Source organism: Electrophorus electricus, chromosome 6 (assembly GCF_013358815.1).
Source record: "Electrophorus electricus isolate fEleEle1 chromosome 6, fEleEle1.pri, whole genome shotgun sequence".
NCBI classification, from domain to species: Eukaryota; Metazoa; Chordata; class Actinopteri; order Gymnotiformes; family Gymnotidae; genus Electrophorus; species Electrophorus electricus.
The window spans coordinates 8,272,743-8,286,144 of NC_049540.1; the positions used below are offsets into that span (position 1 = coordinate 8,272,743).

The window sequence follows — 13,402 nt, forward strand, 5'->3', positions numbered from 1 at the left end:
TACATTCAAATTACTGTCTCGGGACTTTTGTAACGTAATTTTTCAATTACTTTCGTATACACTCCGTTTAGATCGGTGTATGGTCTAGCAGATTTGTCTTAAAGAGGAAAAGAGTGGTTTGTTGGTGTGTGTTCACGTTGGTGATACAAGAACATTAATTTGAAGCCTTATGAACTTGTCAAAGTCCAATTAAATGTTAATGCAGATCGTTCGAAAAGAAGAGAAAAAAAGTGATTGTCGTTAGTCGGGGAAGTTTATGATGGACTGGCTGATAACGTTGGTTGTAGGCGCAATAATATGTAGCCTAGTTTAACAACGGGGAAAGTAGCCATTTGTGTGTCAGTTAATATATTGCTTTACTGCATAGACTTGCGCACGGTGGTGCTCTCCTGCCTTCCGGAGCCCGTGTGTGCACATTTTAAATAGTTGTGGTTTTTTTTATTTTATGTATTCACGTGTACACATGTAGGATCTGTTGGAACTACAACGGCATTTTGTTTCTTTAAAACGTTCGCAGAAGAGCATGGTATGTCTCTGTGCGCTGCGTCTACGGCAAGGCGTTTCAAGTTATCTACTAGACGAATAGGGTACACCATAAACGATTTAGGTGTCTTTTAAATGTATCGCATCAGTTTCGTATACTTTTATGCAAATGCATAACTGATCTTTCTCTTGTTTTGACTTTTTTTTTTTTTTTTTTTTTTTTTTTTAACCACTGCTGGTTTAATGTTGTCGAGCACTGCCCACTTCGTTTGAAACGTCCCTGTAGACTCTGCAACGCAGGGTGTGTAATTTTCTGACGTCTCTGGGCATTGTCATTGAAAATATTTACACGCAACAGGGGGCTTCTCTGCCAGGGAAGCAACCCTTGCTGCCCCCGTCTCTGTCCCCCGTCGGCCATCTGCAGCTGTTCCCAAATTCAGGCCTTGATTTTCGTCCTCCTCTCTTTTAATGTTACGCCCCTGCGCGAGGTGTGCGCACGCCTGTGAAATAAATCCACGGAGAATTCCGCGTGCCTCATTTGTTTTAATCACGTTTAAGGAGTGGATGAAAGGACCACCTTACAGAGCCAAGGAAGATATCGGGTACCTCGTATATAAGTTCCTGCGTTTTCTGCTTAAACTTTAGTCACATCACTAAGCAAAATATCCCCACAAAAATGGAGATTACAGATTCTATAACGTACTATAAACGATGCAAGATAAAATATATTTCTATAATTTTGTTCTATTAGAATTTTAAAACGTTTGAAGTGTAGTTCCTTTTCTCTAACTGGTCTCCCGTTGCGATAAGCAGGTGTTCTATCCCGTCTTTGCGAGCTCTTGGTGGGAGACGTTGGAGCCTCTCTTACCTAACCCACAGATAAGCCGGTCCATTGCCGCATCTTCCACGCTGTGACACACCTTAATCTCTTTTTAATGGCAAAAAAATGCTCTCCCAAAGGATGGTGCTCCATCTCTGCTCCTAGACACAAAATGGTAATGACTGGCCACTTGCAAAATTATACAGTCTATATGGTAACTATTGCAAAATCTCTCTCTCTCTCTCTTTCACACACACGCACGCCTATATAAATGTCAGTGAAGATTATACACTAATTTCGTTAATTATTACTGGGTTCATTGTTTTTTGTTTTTTTTTCTTTTTAGATTAATGTTTTATTTGCAGTTAATTGTCGATCAGTTTTTTAGTTGTACCAATTGTACACTGAGTGCTAATAGGAAAGGATTCGCTTGTTGCTCGCCAGTTAAATACAATTGCTTATATGGCTTTCCATCATACATTAACGCTGCGTGGACAAACAGCAACAAACTCTTGTTGCTGACTACGAAGACAACTTGTCCATTAATATAAAAACATATTGTATCAGACAATTTGAACAGGTTGGATTATTTTAAAGTGTACGCGTAGAGGTAAAAACTCCGCTTAAATGTTGAATACATGTTGAACATAACCATCTTTGGCGTATTTTATACTCACCTTAAAGTGTATTAGTCAACACGTAGATTCCAACTAAAGGGAAATCTAGGATCGTGTTTTATCTATGGAGAAATAGCTTCGGACACTAACTTGTCAACGTTCGGATCGTCCTCTCATTATTCACATGCAAGGGCACATGGATGTCAAACAGTCTTCAAAAACACAATGCACGATTGATTTAAGCCACTTTTCGTTCACGCGAATTTGTGGCAGGGTCGGGATAAAATAACGACATTCTTCCCGCTAGAGCGAAGTGGGGAAAGTCCCATTTAAAACAGGGGAACAGAGAGAATCGCATCTGCGAAGAAAATCTGAACGCATATACAGCTGAACAGTTACACAATGTGAGTGCCTCACATGAGCCTCTATGAATATTAATCCCCTTACCTCGAGAGGACAGAGAAGGCGCACATCATAGCGTTCGTCACAGCAGCTTTGCGGCGAACCGACGAGAACAATGCCATACAGCACACTGCTCTCTTTAGGCTATCGATATAACTGCAAACACGAAACAATTACCCTGTACGCCCAGTGCTAAATTCATGAGGAAACACGTGCAAGAGGCTCTCAGGACGTCTTAAAGTTATAACATCACAGAAGATAACGAAGTGCCCGAAAGAATCTTCCCGCCTGTACCTGAGGTGCGAATCGGTCGTTGTATTATGTCGTTGTATGTCAGTATATTTGTGTTATAAAGTAGAACGAGCAGCTCCGTAATGTGCCGATCCCGCAAGTTTGTCACGTTTCTGGAAACCAACACAGCCTCTCAAATGTCCAGAGCAGCTTAAGAGGAGCTTATATGTAAAAAATACAATAAAAAAGCCTCACATGAACGACTAAGGAAATAGATTCTGGACTTTTTATTTCATTAACATAAATGACTGTTCTTAAAAAAAATATATCAAAGAGCAGTTTTTATCTCCCTTTAGAATATGTGTGCCACATTTAGCGAAACAAGTTCAACTTGTAAACAAAAAGGTGTCATATACAGGTGGCAAGTTCCTCTCTGGATATGTCTGTGAGACCACGGGTACTTCATGGATAATTACTCCCTCTCTCTCTCACTCTGTCTCTGTCTCTCACTCACTCTCTGAACACACACACACACACACACACGCGCGCGCGCGCGCGCGCGCACATCTTTGGATTGCGCGCTTCAAGTGGGGGTGGCCCCAACATAAAGACTTTTTCTTTCAAAGGGAGCAAGTCTATAGAGGGACGGGAGTGCCATTAATAACTAATTAGAAAAGGGTCAGACCCGCGACATATAAGTGCACCCTGGTTTGAGAACGGAACATTTTCGATCTGGGCGTCCTGTGAGAAGGAATACCTTTTTTTCTGACATCCCACGCCGCTGACCGGTCTTCACAGTCCTTCGAGCGCTGTCGCTCCGCAGACGCGAACCCACCGTCATGGGATCTGTGTTACCCGCAGAAGCGCTGATGATGAAATCGAGATTCAAGTCTCAAAGTCACTCCTTGTGTGAAATCATCACATCAGATATTCTGCACAGTTTTCTGTATGGAAGATGGAGAAACGCGCTCGGCGACCATTCGTCGGAAGACAAGCACATCCACAGCAGTGTCAGTCCGAAAACCGCGTTTACCGCTGAGGTCCTGGCTCAGTCTTTCGCTGGAGGTAAGCTGGCATTCTGTATCGCTATTTCAGCTGTGTTCTTTCATGCAGTTTTACCATAAGTGCACTTAAAGATGTAGCCTAAAGTACTAGCGATTTCTCGGTTTCGAGTTCAGTTTCAACGCAACCACGCAAAAATGTAAAAGTTTATATAAAACATTCAAAGCGTTACAGATAGTTCTGATGACAGTGTTTTGTTTCGTATGTACACAGATATTTCTATACAATTGAAATATCTGCATTAATTGTTTATCCATAAATATACAAATTATTCAACAGACTTCAAGATAAATTGATTAATAGACGATGCCTTTTGTTTTGGTGTGTTTTTTGCCTGTTTGAAGTATCTTCCAACGGCACATTATTATTTTATTGCTCAATAAAATAATTGAACAAGACAAAACAACGAAAAATGGTAATATCCACGGGATTACCTCTGCCTGGGGTCAACACAGCGCATTACCCGCTCAACTGCAGTGTCTCGCTAAAGGGCATAAAATAGCTCTGCGCTTTAGTTATTCTGCGCGCAAAGTAAAGCTCCGCGAAGTCTCACCTACTACGGGCCCCGCTGTCAGAGGTAATGAACAGAGAAAGAGAGAATTTACTCTCACCCACTGTTCTAAATTTCTTCCCAAGGTCCCGGTGACTTTCCCATTACTGTTCTCCCGGTTTTCCCCATTTTGTTTCCATTCTTTGCAACCATTTAGCGCCTTAACCCGTTTGGTGCTCCCAGACCCTGCATTTAGAGACTTGTTAGGCGTGTAACTGTTGGTGACTAAAGAAGAAGGGTATTAAATTCATTTGGTTAACTTTGTGCTTGACCTGAGAAAGCTTCCAGTTAAACCGAGGCGAGAGAAAAGTTCCTTTTCTTTGAGATGTCCCGGGTTTTATCTCGCATTCATCAATCTCTGGACAGTCTCTTTTCCTCTTTTGACAGCTATTGGGCTCTTGGGCTTTTCTTTTTCTCTCTTCTGAAAAGATCGCTGTTACTCCAATAATGCACCGTGAAGGCTAATTCTACTGCCATTCACACCATGTCAGCCATCTAATCGCCTTTCCATCTTTTTTTTTGTTTGTGGAATTCCTGGGTCCTTTAAACAAGCTCTCGTTTCATTCAGAGCAAATTTATTGCTACAAAGTTCTTAAAAGGATAATGAATTTGGAATTAGCCGTTCCTTTCCAGTTGAAAGTAATGAATATCGTCAGGAAGCATAACAAATTGTTGGAGCTCGAGTAATAGAGGACCATTTAACCTCTTTCAGCCAGTCTTTTCGTCGTCACGAATAAAAATTCTTTGGCTGTTACATTAAAGAAAGGCAAGTGTCATTCTTTAAGCTCTTGAACGAATCTGAGCTCGTTTTCTGAAGAATTTCCCTCCCCATATTTAGCGGCATTTTATCCGTTTAATTGAATTAACCATGGGTAAATACCTGCATGTAGTATTTCGTGACTAAAATTATAATGAGAACAATGAATTTTAAATGTCTGTAAAACATTTTATTATATTGTTTCTAATTAGGATTAGAATAATATGAATGTCAAACAAAATTATATGAATGTAAAAAACTGTTTTTATCCACTCCTTTTGTCTTTATTGCCGCAATTTGTACTAAAATGTAACCTATACGCCAATGTCGGTGAAGTAAAATGACATGAAACAATGTTGTATATTAAATTGTGCAAGCTTAATAATCGATCTAGGCTATCATATCACCACTAAATATATGTTAATGCTGTAATATAATATAACATAATATTATATAATATAATAATATATGTTTACGGCCCGGTCACCATGGTCTTTGTCTTTTCAGAGGTCCAGAAGTTGTCTAGTTTGGTCTTGCCCAGTGAGGTCATCATCGCGCAGAGCTCCATTCCCGGGGAGGGACTGGGGATTTTTTCCAAAACGTGGATTAAAGCCAGTACCGAGATGGGCCCGTTCACCGGCCGGGTGATCTCACCCGAGAACGTAGACCTGCTGAAGAACAACAACCTTATGTGGGAGGTGCATCACCTCATAAAGCGCGTTCACGAATACACTGATTTCACGTCAAAAAGGCAGACGCCCGACACTCTATTGTGACAGTAACCCGGATTTGCGCGTCCTCGCAGGTGTTCAACGAGGACGGCACCGTGCGCTGCTTTATTGACGCGAGTCAGGAAGACCACCGTAGCTGGATGACCTACATCAAATGCGCGCGCAACGAGCAGGAGCAGAACCTGGAAGTGGTGCAGATCGGTGGCAGCATCTTCTACAAGGCCATGGAGGTTTGGGTCTTACGTCTTTATCTTCTACAAGGCTAGGGAGGTTTGGGTCTTACGTCTTTGTCCTCTGTGGCTAGGCCCGCTATACTTGGCAAAAATACATTTCTACCTTTGCTTTACGCAGTGTCATTTACACTAATTTCAAATCAGCAATCATTATCAGCCTTATGCTGAATGCTTGGTTCTATCTTTGAGACGAAGGAACCGGACACGAGACATTATTTTGCATTATTTTAGTCCACTAATTATAGTTTGTAACTCCTGTTTTTGTTTAGACCATTCCTCCTGAACATGAGTTGCTTGTTTGGTATGGGAATTCCCACAACACTTTCCTGGGTATTCCTGGTGTTCCAGGCATTGAGGATGAGCATCAGAAAAAGAACAGGAATGGTAAGTTTCATGAGAGAGTGTGTGCGTGTGTGTATGTATGTGAGAGAGAGAGAAGAGATGGTGAGGAGTGTGTTTTCGTTTGTTTGTTGAAGTGTGTTTGTGAGTGTATGTGGGAGTGCTAAATACTCACTTCTGCGTGCACTGAGCTGATAACAGTCATTAGCCTCAGAGCATTGATTACATAATTAGTCCGCGCTTTTGCTGACATTGTACATTCTTATATTGGAATTAGCAGGCCCTCTACTGGTGTTTGGAGGCATAACGTTTGGATTCCCGGTCCCTCTCCCTTAAATGGAATCTCGACTCAGAAATCAATGTATTTTTACACAGGATAAGATGTAAAAAAATCTTATGCAAAACCATTAGAGCTACACATAGGGCCGTGCATACTCTCTTCATTCCAGTAACCACAACATCATGACACCGGTGTTTCGTTGAAGTGAGCCCACGACACTCCAGAAGGCTCAACACTGAGGTCTGGCGTCCTAGCCTCACCCCCGTTCAAGCTAACACGCCTAACAGATTCAACAGAATGGTCAATTGTATTTATATTCCGGTGTAGCCAAGCCTAAATGCATCCCAAATGTAATTCACGCAGATATAACATCCATTCAACATAATGTAACCCATGTAACAATGCAATAATTTAACCTAACAGTACCTAAAATTATTGCATAAAATGTAATAATATAGCCCATAAATGTTTCATTTCAACACGTCATCCACTTTTTACATTCTTTAGACACAGGGCACAGTGACAAACGTTTCTGACTCCAAGCCTCTTGCGCTTCACAGATGACGCCCATTCATGTGACAGCAGCGGTTCAACGTCACTTTCCTCGTCTTCTTCCTGCGCGGGCAGCCGCATGCGCTGCGTCATCTGCCACCGCGGTTTCAACTCGCGCAGCAACCTGCGCTCGCACATGCGCATCCACACGCTGGACAAGCCGTTCGTCTGCCGCTTCTGTAACCGCCGCTTCAGTCAGTCGTCCACGCTTCGCAACCACGTGCGCCTGCACACCGGCGAACGTCCCTACAAGTGCCACGTGTGCCAGAGCGCATACTCGCAGCTGGCGGGACTGCGCGCGCACCAAAAGAGCGCCAGGCACCGGCCGGCGGGCGCCGTCCTCGAGGCTGGACAGCCCTCGCCACCCCCTCCGCAGATGTCCGCGATGGCCTCCATGTCCCAGCCGGTGCCGCTGGTCCATCACATAGCCACCATGGTGCTCTGAACAGTGCACGTGGTGCAAGAGACAGTGGGCTGGACGCACGAACAACGTTGCACTTTAATTCTTCACCAAATGTGACGCGTTATGAGTCAATACATTCAATAACTGAGAGGTGACCGGAGAGCCACCCGACAGTATGTTCTACTAACGACCAGTATCCGACATGTATCAAGTTATAATAAAATGAATGAATGTTCATTTCCATTAGACTTTTTCGTTGTTACTAGGACGTGAGTCGCAGAAAATGAGACGACCACAGTGAAGGGTCTCGGCTGTTTTCTAGAAACAAGGAGTAAAAACAGTCAATGACCTTCCAATCACTGTGGACTGAACACGAAGCACTGCATACTCCAAAAATGTCACTAGATGCCTTAAAATGGAGCCTAGGAATTATTACGATAGTATACACGTTCACGCATTTGTCTGTCATTTCTAGCCTTATAATGATTACTGTCCACTGTGAACAGGTTTTCTTTAGAAAATATAAATTATAATGACAAAAATAATTAGCGGTTAACAAAATTAAACTTACGTTCATACTTGGATGTGGTAGGTTTGAAAGAAATATTAAGATAATAAAATCAGTGTCGATCATGTGAATTGATGAGAATACGTCCTATTCACGATGTACTAAAAGACTGACAGTTTATTACCTGACCGAAGCCTCATTATGCCACATAACATGAAATAATAACATCACTTTATCTCTGTGTCTGCTGTAAATATATGTTTGTATATTTCCTTTATTGTTAATAAAAGTCAGTGAGCCTACTTTACAGGCATGCTTTGCATCTATTTAATTTATTAGCAATTTTAGGAAAATTTGAATTTCATCATTTTCTAAGAGCTTCATAAATTATCCATATGTTGTCTTTTATCAAACCAATTTATGCATAAGGTGCTTGGACTGTTAAACCAATATCCCTATTTTTAAAAAAGCACTCGAGCCTTTTAATATATTACATTGCGGTGTCTTCTGCTGACTTGCCAGACTGGCAAGTTTCACTGCAGATACATTTCTTGTACACTAGAGGGAACCCGAAGCTTAAAACTTGCTGCGAGGTGAGCCAACATAATCACCTTTCATCGTCATATTTCCTCAAAAAAAAAAAAAACCCCATCAATTTAGATTACTAAAGTTCGTTTAGCCGTTGACGAGAAAAGTCATTAGCTAACTCGTTATCTAAATGCATTAGTGTAAGACCATTACGTTTGCTCGTACTTCTCGCTCCACAATATAGTTTGATAAAAGTGGCTTATCTATTTATCAGTGGCGGGTTTGCCAGCCCTGTCCGCGTGGACCGCTCTGGTCCATGATCCGATCCACATTTTGACTCCATCACGACTCTGAGCATTAACACGCACATTCACGAAGTCCGAATACTGGCATCAGTCACCAAGGGGCTTGTTGCATAGTGTATCGAATCTGATCCTTTACTTACTTTTTATTTTGCTTTATCCATCTATCTATTGAATGAGCTTAATTCTCCTCCGATGTACCATATGCACTCTTCACAATAGAGTGGCTGCAGTGAGTGATGTGCAACCGACAAATATAATTTTGTTTCTGTCCTCTGCGTTGTTGATTCCAGAGGCTAAAAGCTTAAACAGTAATAACTGCAAGATTAGATGAAAGGAAAATGACAAAAACAAATCAGAATGCTTTTGTAGCGCTGTTTAGATGAAGGCTGTTGTGTTCGGTATAATTCTTGAGCTTTGGAGATAATCTTGCTTTGTGAGGCTGGTGGAATTTGTACACATCTGGAAAATGTGTTTTATTATCCTGTTTACTGGAGCTGCAACACATTTAGTGATCTGTTTAGAACCTAAAGGTCAGGTCATGTTGACCCCTTGCAAAAGGCTGATGGAAGTTTCCGTGAGCGTGCCGATGAAGCTTTGTCTCTGACAATGCTGTGGAGGACTGGAACGAAGGTTTTATGGCAAGGCCTCGACCCACTTCTTATGATTGGATTTTCTGGGATGTGTGTTTGAATGCTATGGTTTCACAATCTGGAACCCTTTAGATTCTCACTGACTCATTTGTGACCCTGACCCACATGAGATATTGCAAGTTTGCATATAACATTGCTAATGTGAACAATCTATCATGCATTTCTCTCCCTCTCTCTCTCTCTCAGTGGGAGGTTTGAGTTGGGTTCATTTGCTGGATTTCACCTGGTGTCCATGAGCTTTGCCCCTTTTTGCTTTTCGGACTGCAGGAAAATCTTTCTTGCTCAGATCAGATATGCAAAAGAATTAAGGCAAAATGAAAAAGTTCTCAGTTACCATGTTAGTTAAGAGAGAGAGAGAGAGAGAGTGGCAGTGAATGAGTGAGTGAGTGAGTGAGTGTGTGTGTCTGCACATGTTTTCTTTCAAAAGTGGAAACAGAAATAAAAAGAGCCCAACAGCAGTGTGTGAGTCAGAGATGTCATTGAAGGTAAAGAACAAATGTTCTTTCTTTTTGTAAACATTCCCCACACAAAGTGACCCTCGGCCTGTGTCTGTATGTCTGGCTGTGTCTGTATCTCCTGCTGAATTTATACATTCACATCTTTCTTGTTGGTTTGAAACTCTTTGCTCGAAGTGTATGTATTTTAAGATACTGTGTCCTGGCTCAATTGAGGTTTCATTGCTAATTCACAGCTTTAATTTGATGACTTAGACCACATATGCTATTTATATAGTTAAATATTTTTATTGATTTATATCAGACGAGCACTTGTACACAAGAAATGTATTTTTAGCAGGCTTCTTTTATAAGCAAACTCCCCATGGGATCAAAAGTTCTGTCTGTCTGCTGATTTATTGACTGGTGTGTCATTTGTAATCATGAAACTTTTTTGTTGTTGTTTTTTTTTTTTTTATACCTTTAGCAAAAGAAAGGACACACACAAACACACAGCCATTCAACTTCTGGCACATCATGTCTTGCCCTTTAGCTGTCTCAAATTGTTTGTGCTTTCTTGTTGTGGTCTGACACTGATTGTCAATCATCTTTTAATGTAAATGTGCTATTCTGTATATGCTAAGTAGTGATAATTCAGGCAGAGGTTTGATTAATTCAACCTGTCCCTAATTAACATGCTTTAAACATCAGTCTGATTGTCACGTTGTCAGGTCAAATGCATAATGAAATGATAAAATGGTCACAAATAATTTTAATTTTATTATGAATGTGAACCTTCCAATGAAACCCCTGACAAGACCCAAACTATCACTACCATGCATATTTATTGGGTATTTGGACACCATTCATGAATATTGAGATCAATTAGAATGGACTTTGCTGTCGTTTGTGTGAATAATTTATGATGTTTCTGCATATTATTTTAGCATGCACCCCCCCTCCACTCACTCATGCATGCGCATCCCCCCACACACTCACACCCCCTCCTCCCCACTCCCACACAGGTGCACACACACACACACACACACACACACACACACACACACACACACATGCATGTTTTAACTTTAATGCAATTGTACCTTTGCACATTTTAGACTCCTCACTGCTGAAACAGCATGAATGTCTGGGGCGTGGCTGGAACAACATTTCGTCTCAGTTGCAACTGTCTGGTAGATTTTTAAAAAGTCCCAATACACTGGTGAGCTTAACAATGGTAGTAAATGAACAAAGAAAATTAGCTGAACAGATCAGACAAACAGAAGCATCATAACTGTTCATTTACTACCAGATACAGTATCTCAGATCATGAGAAGAGCCTGAAACATAGTACTAAAGTAGCTATGAAGTGTTTTCAGGTTAAAAGGTATAAAGTCCCTCTAAGCTTAGTCGTTCCAAATCGACCTTGAGCATGAGAGAGGCTTTTAACCTATTATTATTATTATTATTATTAACATCCTGCGTTACAGGGCTGTGGAAGACTATTACTAGAGATGTTCGGTATGGTGAACGTCAGCGCCCCCTGTCGGTCAAAATATGCAAAAAAAACCTCGAATGAAAGCCCGCAGTCTTCACTTTAGCCTCATTGTTTTATTTCCAAATTCAGTGTGGTTGGAGTTCGATAGAATAAATAATGAAACTCGTTTCCCTGTTCCGCTAGGCACAGACCGCGCTGCAGTTCGGTGTTAGTGACAATAACACAATTGCTATATATCCACTTGCTTTTCTGCATATCTTTTCGCCAGGTTTCAGCCACTCAGTCGACCTTGGAATTTTTTTAATTGCTAAAAATGTAAAATAGATCAAAATGTGAGTAAAATAGTGTAAAAGTTATCAAAACACGAGTATATAATGATTACACGGGGCAACAGGTGGCGAGAAATTATATTCCCTTTTATCGTGACGAACTGTTCTCATTCATTTTTTTTTAATTGCTGGCGTTCGCGCTCCAGTTAAACAGGACGAGGTGATGACGTAGAAAAAAAAATCCCATTCGTTGTCGATGATGACTGGAATAAATAGCACAAGCTCTGAAGCTCTGAACACGAACAAGACGGAGACGCGGGGAGAGTTTAGCCGTCAGCAGTCCGCAACACTAAAGGCGCAATGACCTTGTCCACGCTGTCCGTGCTGTGCGCGCTTGGGTTACTCGGGCTCTCTCCCGCGTGCTACATTCAGAACTGTCCGAGAGGCGGAAAGCGCTCGTTCCCGGATGCCGTCCCCAGGCAGGTAGGCGACTTGCACTTCACTTTAACTTTTACACTATCTATGCGTGCTAATTGAAACTGGGGTTTTGCGGCGCTTTTCGCGGAGTTTTAGCCTGGAGTTCACACAGATCGGTGCCATATTGCGCATCAATCTTCTCTCGTGATTGAGGCTTTGGAAAGCGTGGTTATGATATTAAGTGTATTGTATAAGACAAGCCATGTAAACAATGCAAAGACTTTCACGATGAAAAAGATCAAAAACTTATCCTGTGCATAACCTTATGCGCTAATTAAGCGTTTAAACATCCGGTATATGTCATATGTACATTTTGCAAATGATTGTATTTATGTTCAACCTTTCAACCCTATAAAAACGTGTGTTAAGCAAATACCGATGATCTGTCTTCAGTGTTTAGCGTGTGGCCCCGCAGATAAAGGCCAGTGCTTTGGCCCTAGTATCTGCTGCGGAGAGGGCATAGGCTGTCTCGTGGGTTCTCCGGCGAGTGCGCGCTGTGTGGAGGAAGACTATCTTCCTTCTCCTTGCGAGTCTCGAGGAAAAGCGTGCGGAGCCGAGGAAGGTCGTTGCGCCGCGCCAGGTGTTTGCTGCCACGCAGGTGACATTATGCTCCTGCTCATTTGTGATAAAAAAAAGCCCATGCATTTATCTTTATGTGTACAATACCAACCTACGTTTGTAGTACTATGACATCCAGGTTTTACGCACCAGTAGTTCTCATCATCGAACTTGAGATTAAAAAGTTAATTTCATTTCACGCTGAAAAGATGATTGTGTATATTTAGATGGCTGTACGCTGGACCCAGACTGCATGGAAGAGAATAAACGAGAAGATGATGAGGAGCAGAACAGAGGCTTAACGGGACCATCACGAGAACTGCTTTTGCGCATGCTCAATTTCAACAGGGCACGGAGCCCTTACTGACCACCTCCAAGTTTCTAGGGAAAATTTATAGTGCCTTGTTCTAGTTTACTCGAACACAGACGCTAACAGGTCCGCAGATTAGACAAACGAAGATGGCACTGACATGCTAAACAATATCGAAGATACATATGAGGTCTATTTGAACACAAAATCTCTCGTACATAAACTTTGTGCCTTTATGGGTGAAGAATGTTCTAGCTGTATTAACTTTCACTATATGCCACAATACCCGGTGTTGCAGTATGTTGTCATCTTAAAAACCTTGTATTGAAATATGCATTATACAATTAAAGTGTATTGCGAATAAAAACACTCTAGCACTGATAGCTTTTGTGATGCTCCTGTGGT

At 41.6% G+C, this 13,402-nt stretch overlaps 2 protein-coding genes across 2 annotated transcripts; both read left to right on the plus strand.

The window, feature by feature from the left end:
* The first annotated feature begins 3,245 nt into the window (after positions 1-3,245).
* On the plus strand, positions 3,246-8,228 carry LOC113587418 (PR domain zinc finger protein 12-like). The gene is made up of 5 exons (XM_027026076.2): positions 3,246-3,618; positions 5,430-5,620; positions 5,728-5,883; positions 6,156-6,270; positions 7,066-8,228. Exons 1-5 carry the CDS (start codon positions 3,393-3,395, stop codon positions 7,500-7,502), a joined length of 1,125 nt encoding a protein of 374 aa, XP_026881877.2. The 5' UTR covers positions 3,246-3,392; the 3' UTR covers positions 7,503-8,228.
* Positions 8,229-11,923: 3,695 nt separating this feature from the next.
* On the plus strand, positions 11,924-13,380 carry LOC113587187 (vasotocin-neurophysin VT 1-like). The gene is made up of 3 exons (XM_027025746.2): positions 11,924-12,135; positions 12,523-12,727; positions 12,915-13,380. The coding sequence occupies exons 1-3, from the start codon at positions 12,013-12,015 to the stop codon at positions 13,052-13,054; spliced, it is 468 nt and encodes a 155-aa protein (XP_026881547.2). The 5' UTR covers positions 11,924-12,012; the 3' UTR covers positions 13,055-13,380.
* Positions 13,381-13,402: the final 22 nt, after the last annotated feature.

What these genes read in the sequence shown, in the direction of transcription:
- LOC113587418 (XM_027026076.2), top strand. Translation starts at nt 3,393, where the DNA reads ATGGGATCTGTGTTACCCGCAGAAGCGCTGATGATGAAATCGAGATTC. An exon ending in TCTTCTACAAGGCCATGGAG is followed by an intron (nt 5,884 to 6,155) that starts GTTTGGGTCTTA and finishes GTTTTTGTTTAG; the next exon opens with ACCATTCCTCCTGAACATGA. An exon ending in TCAGAAAAAGAACAGGAATG is followed by an intron (nt 6,271 to 7,065) that starts GTAAGTTTCATG and finishes TGCGCTTCACAG; the next exon opens with ATGACGCCCATTCATGTGAC.
- LOC113587187 (XM_027025746.2), top strand. Translation starts at nt 12,013, where the DNA reads ATGACCTTGTCCACGCTGTCCGTGCTGTGCGCGCTTGGGTTACTCGGG. An exon ending in CGGATGCCGTCCCCAGGCAG is followed by an intron (nt 12,136 to 12,522) that starts GTAGGCGACTTG and finishes ATCTGTCTTCAG; the next exon opens with TGTTTAGCGTGTGGCCCCGC. An exon ending in AGGTGTTTGCTGCCACGCAG is followed by an intron (nt 12,728 to 12,914) that starts GTGACATTATGC and finishes GTGTATATTTAG; the next exon opens with ATGGCTGTACGCTGGACCCA.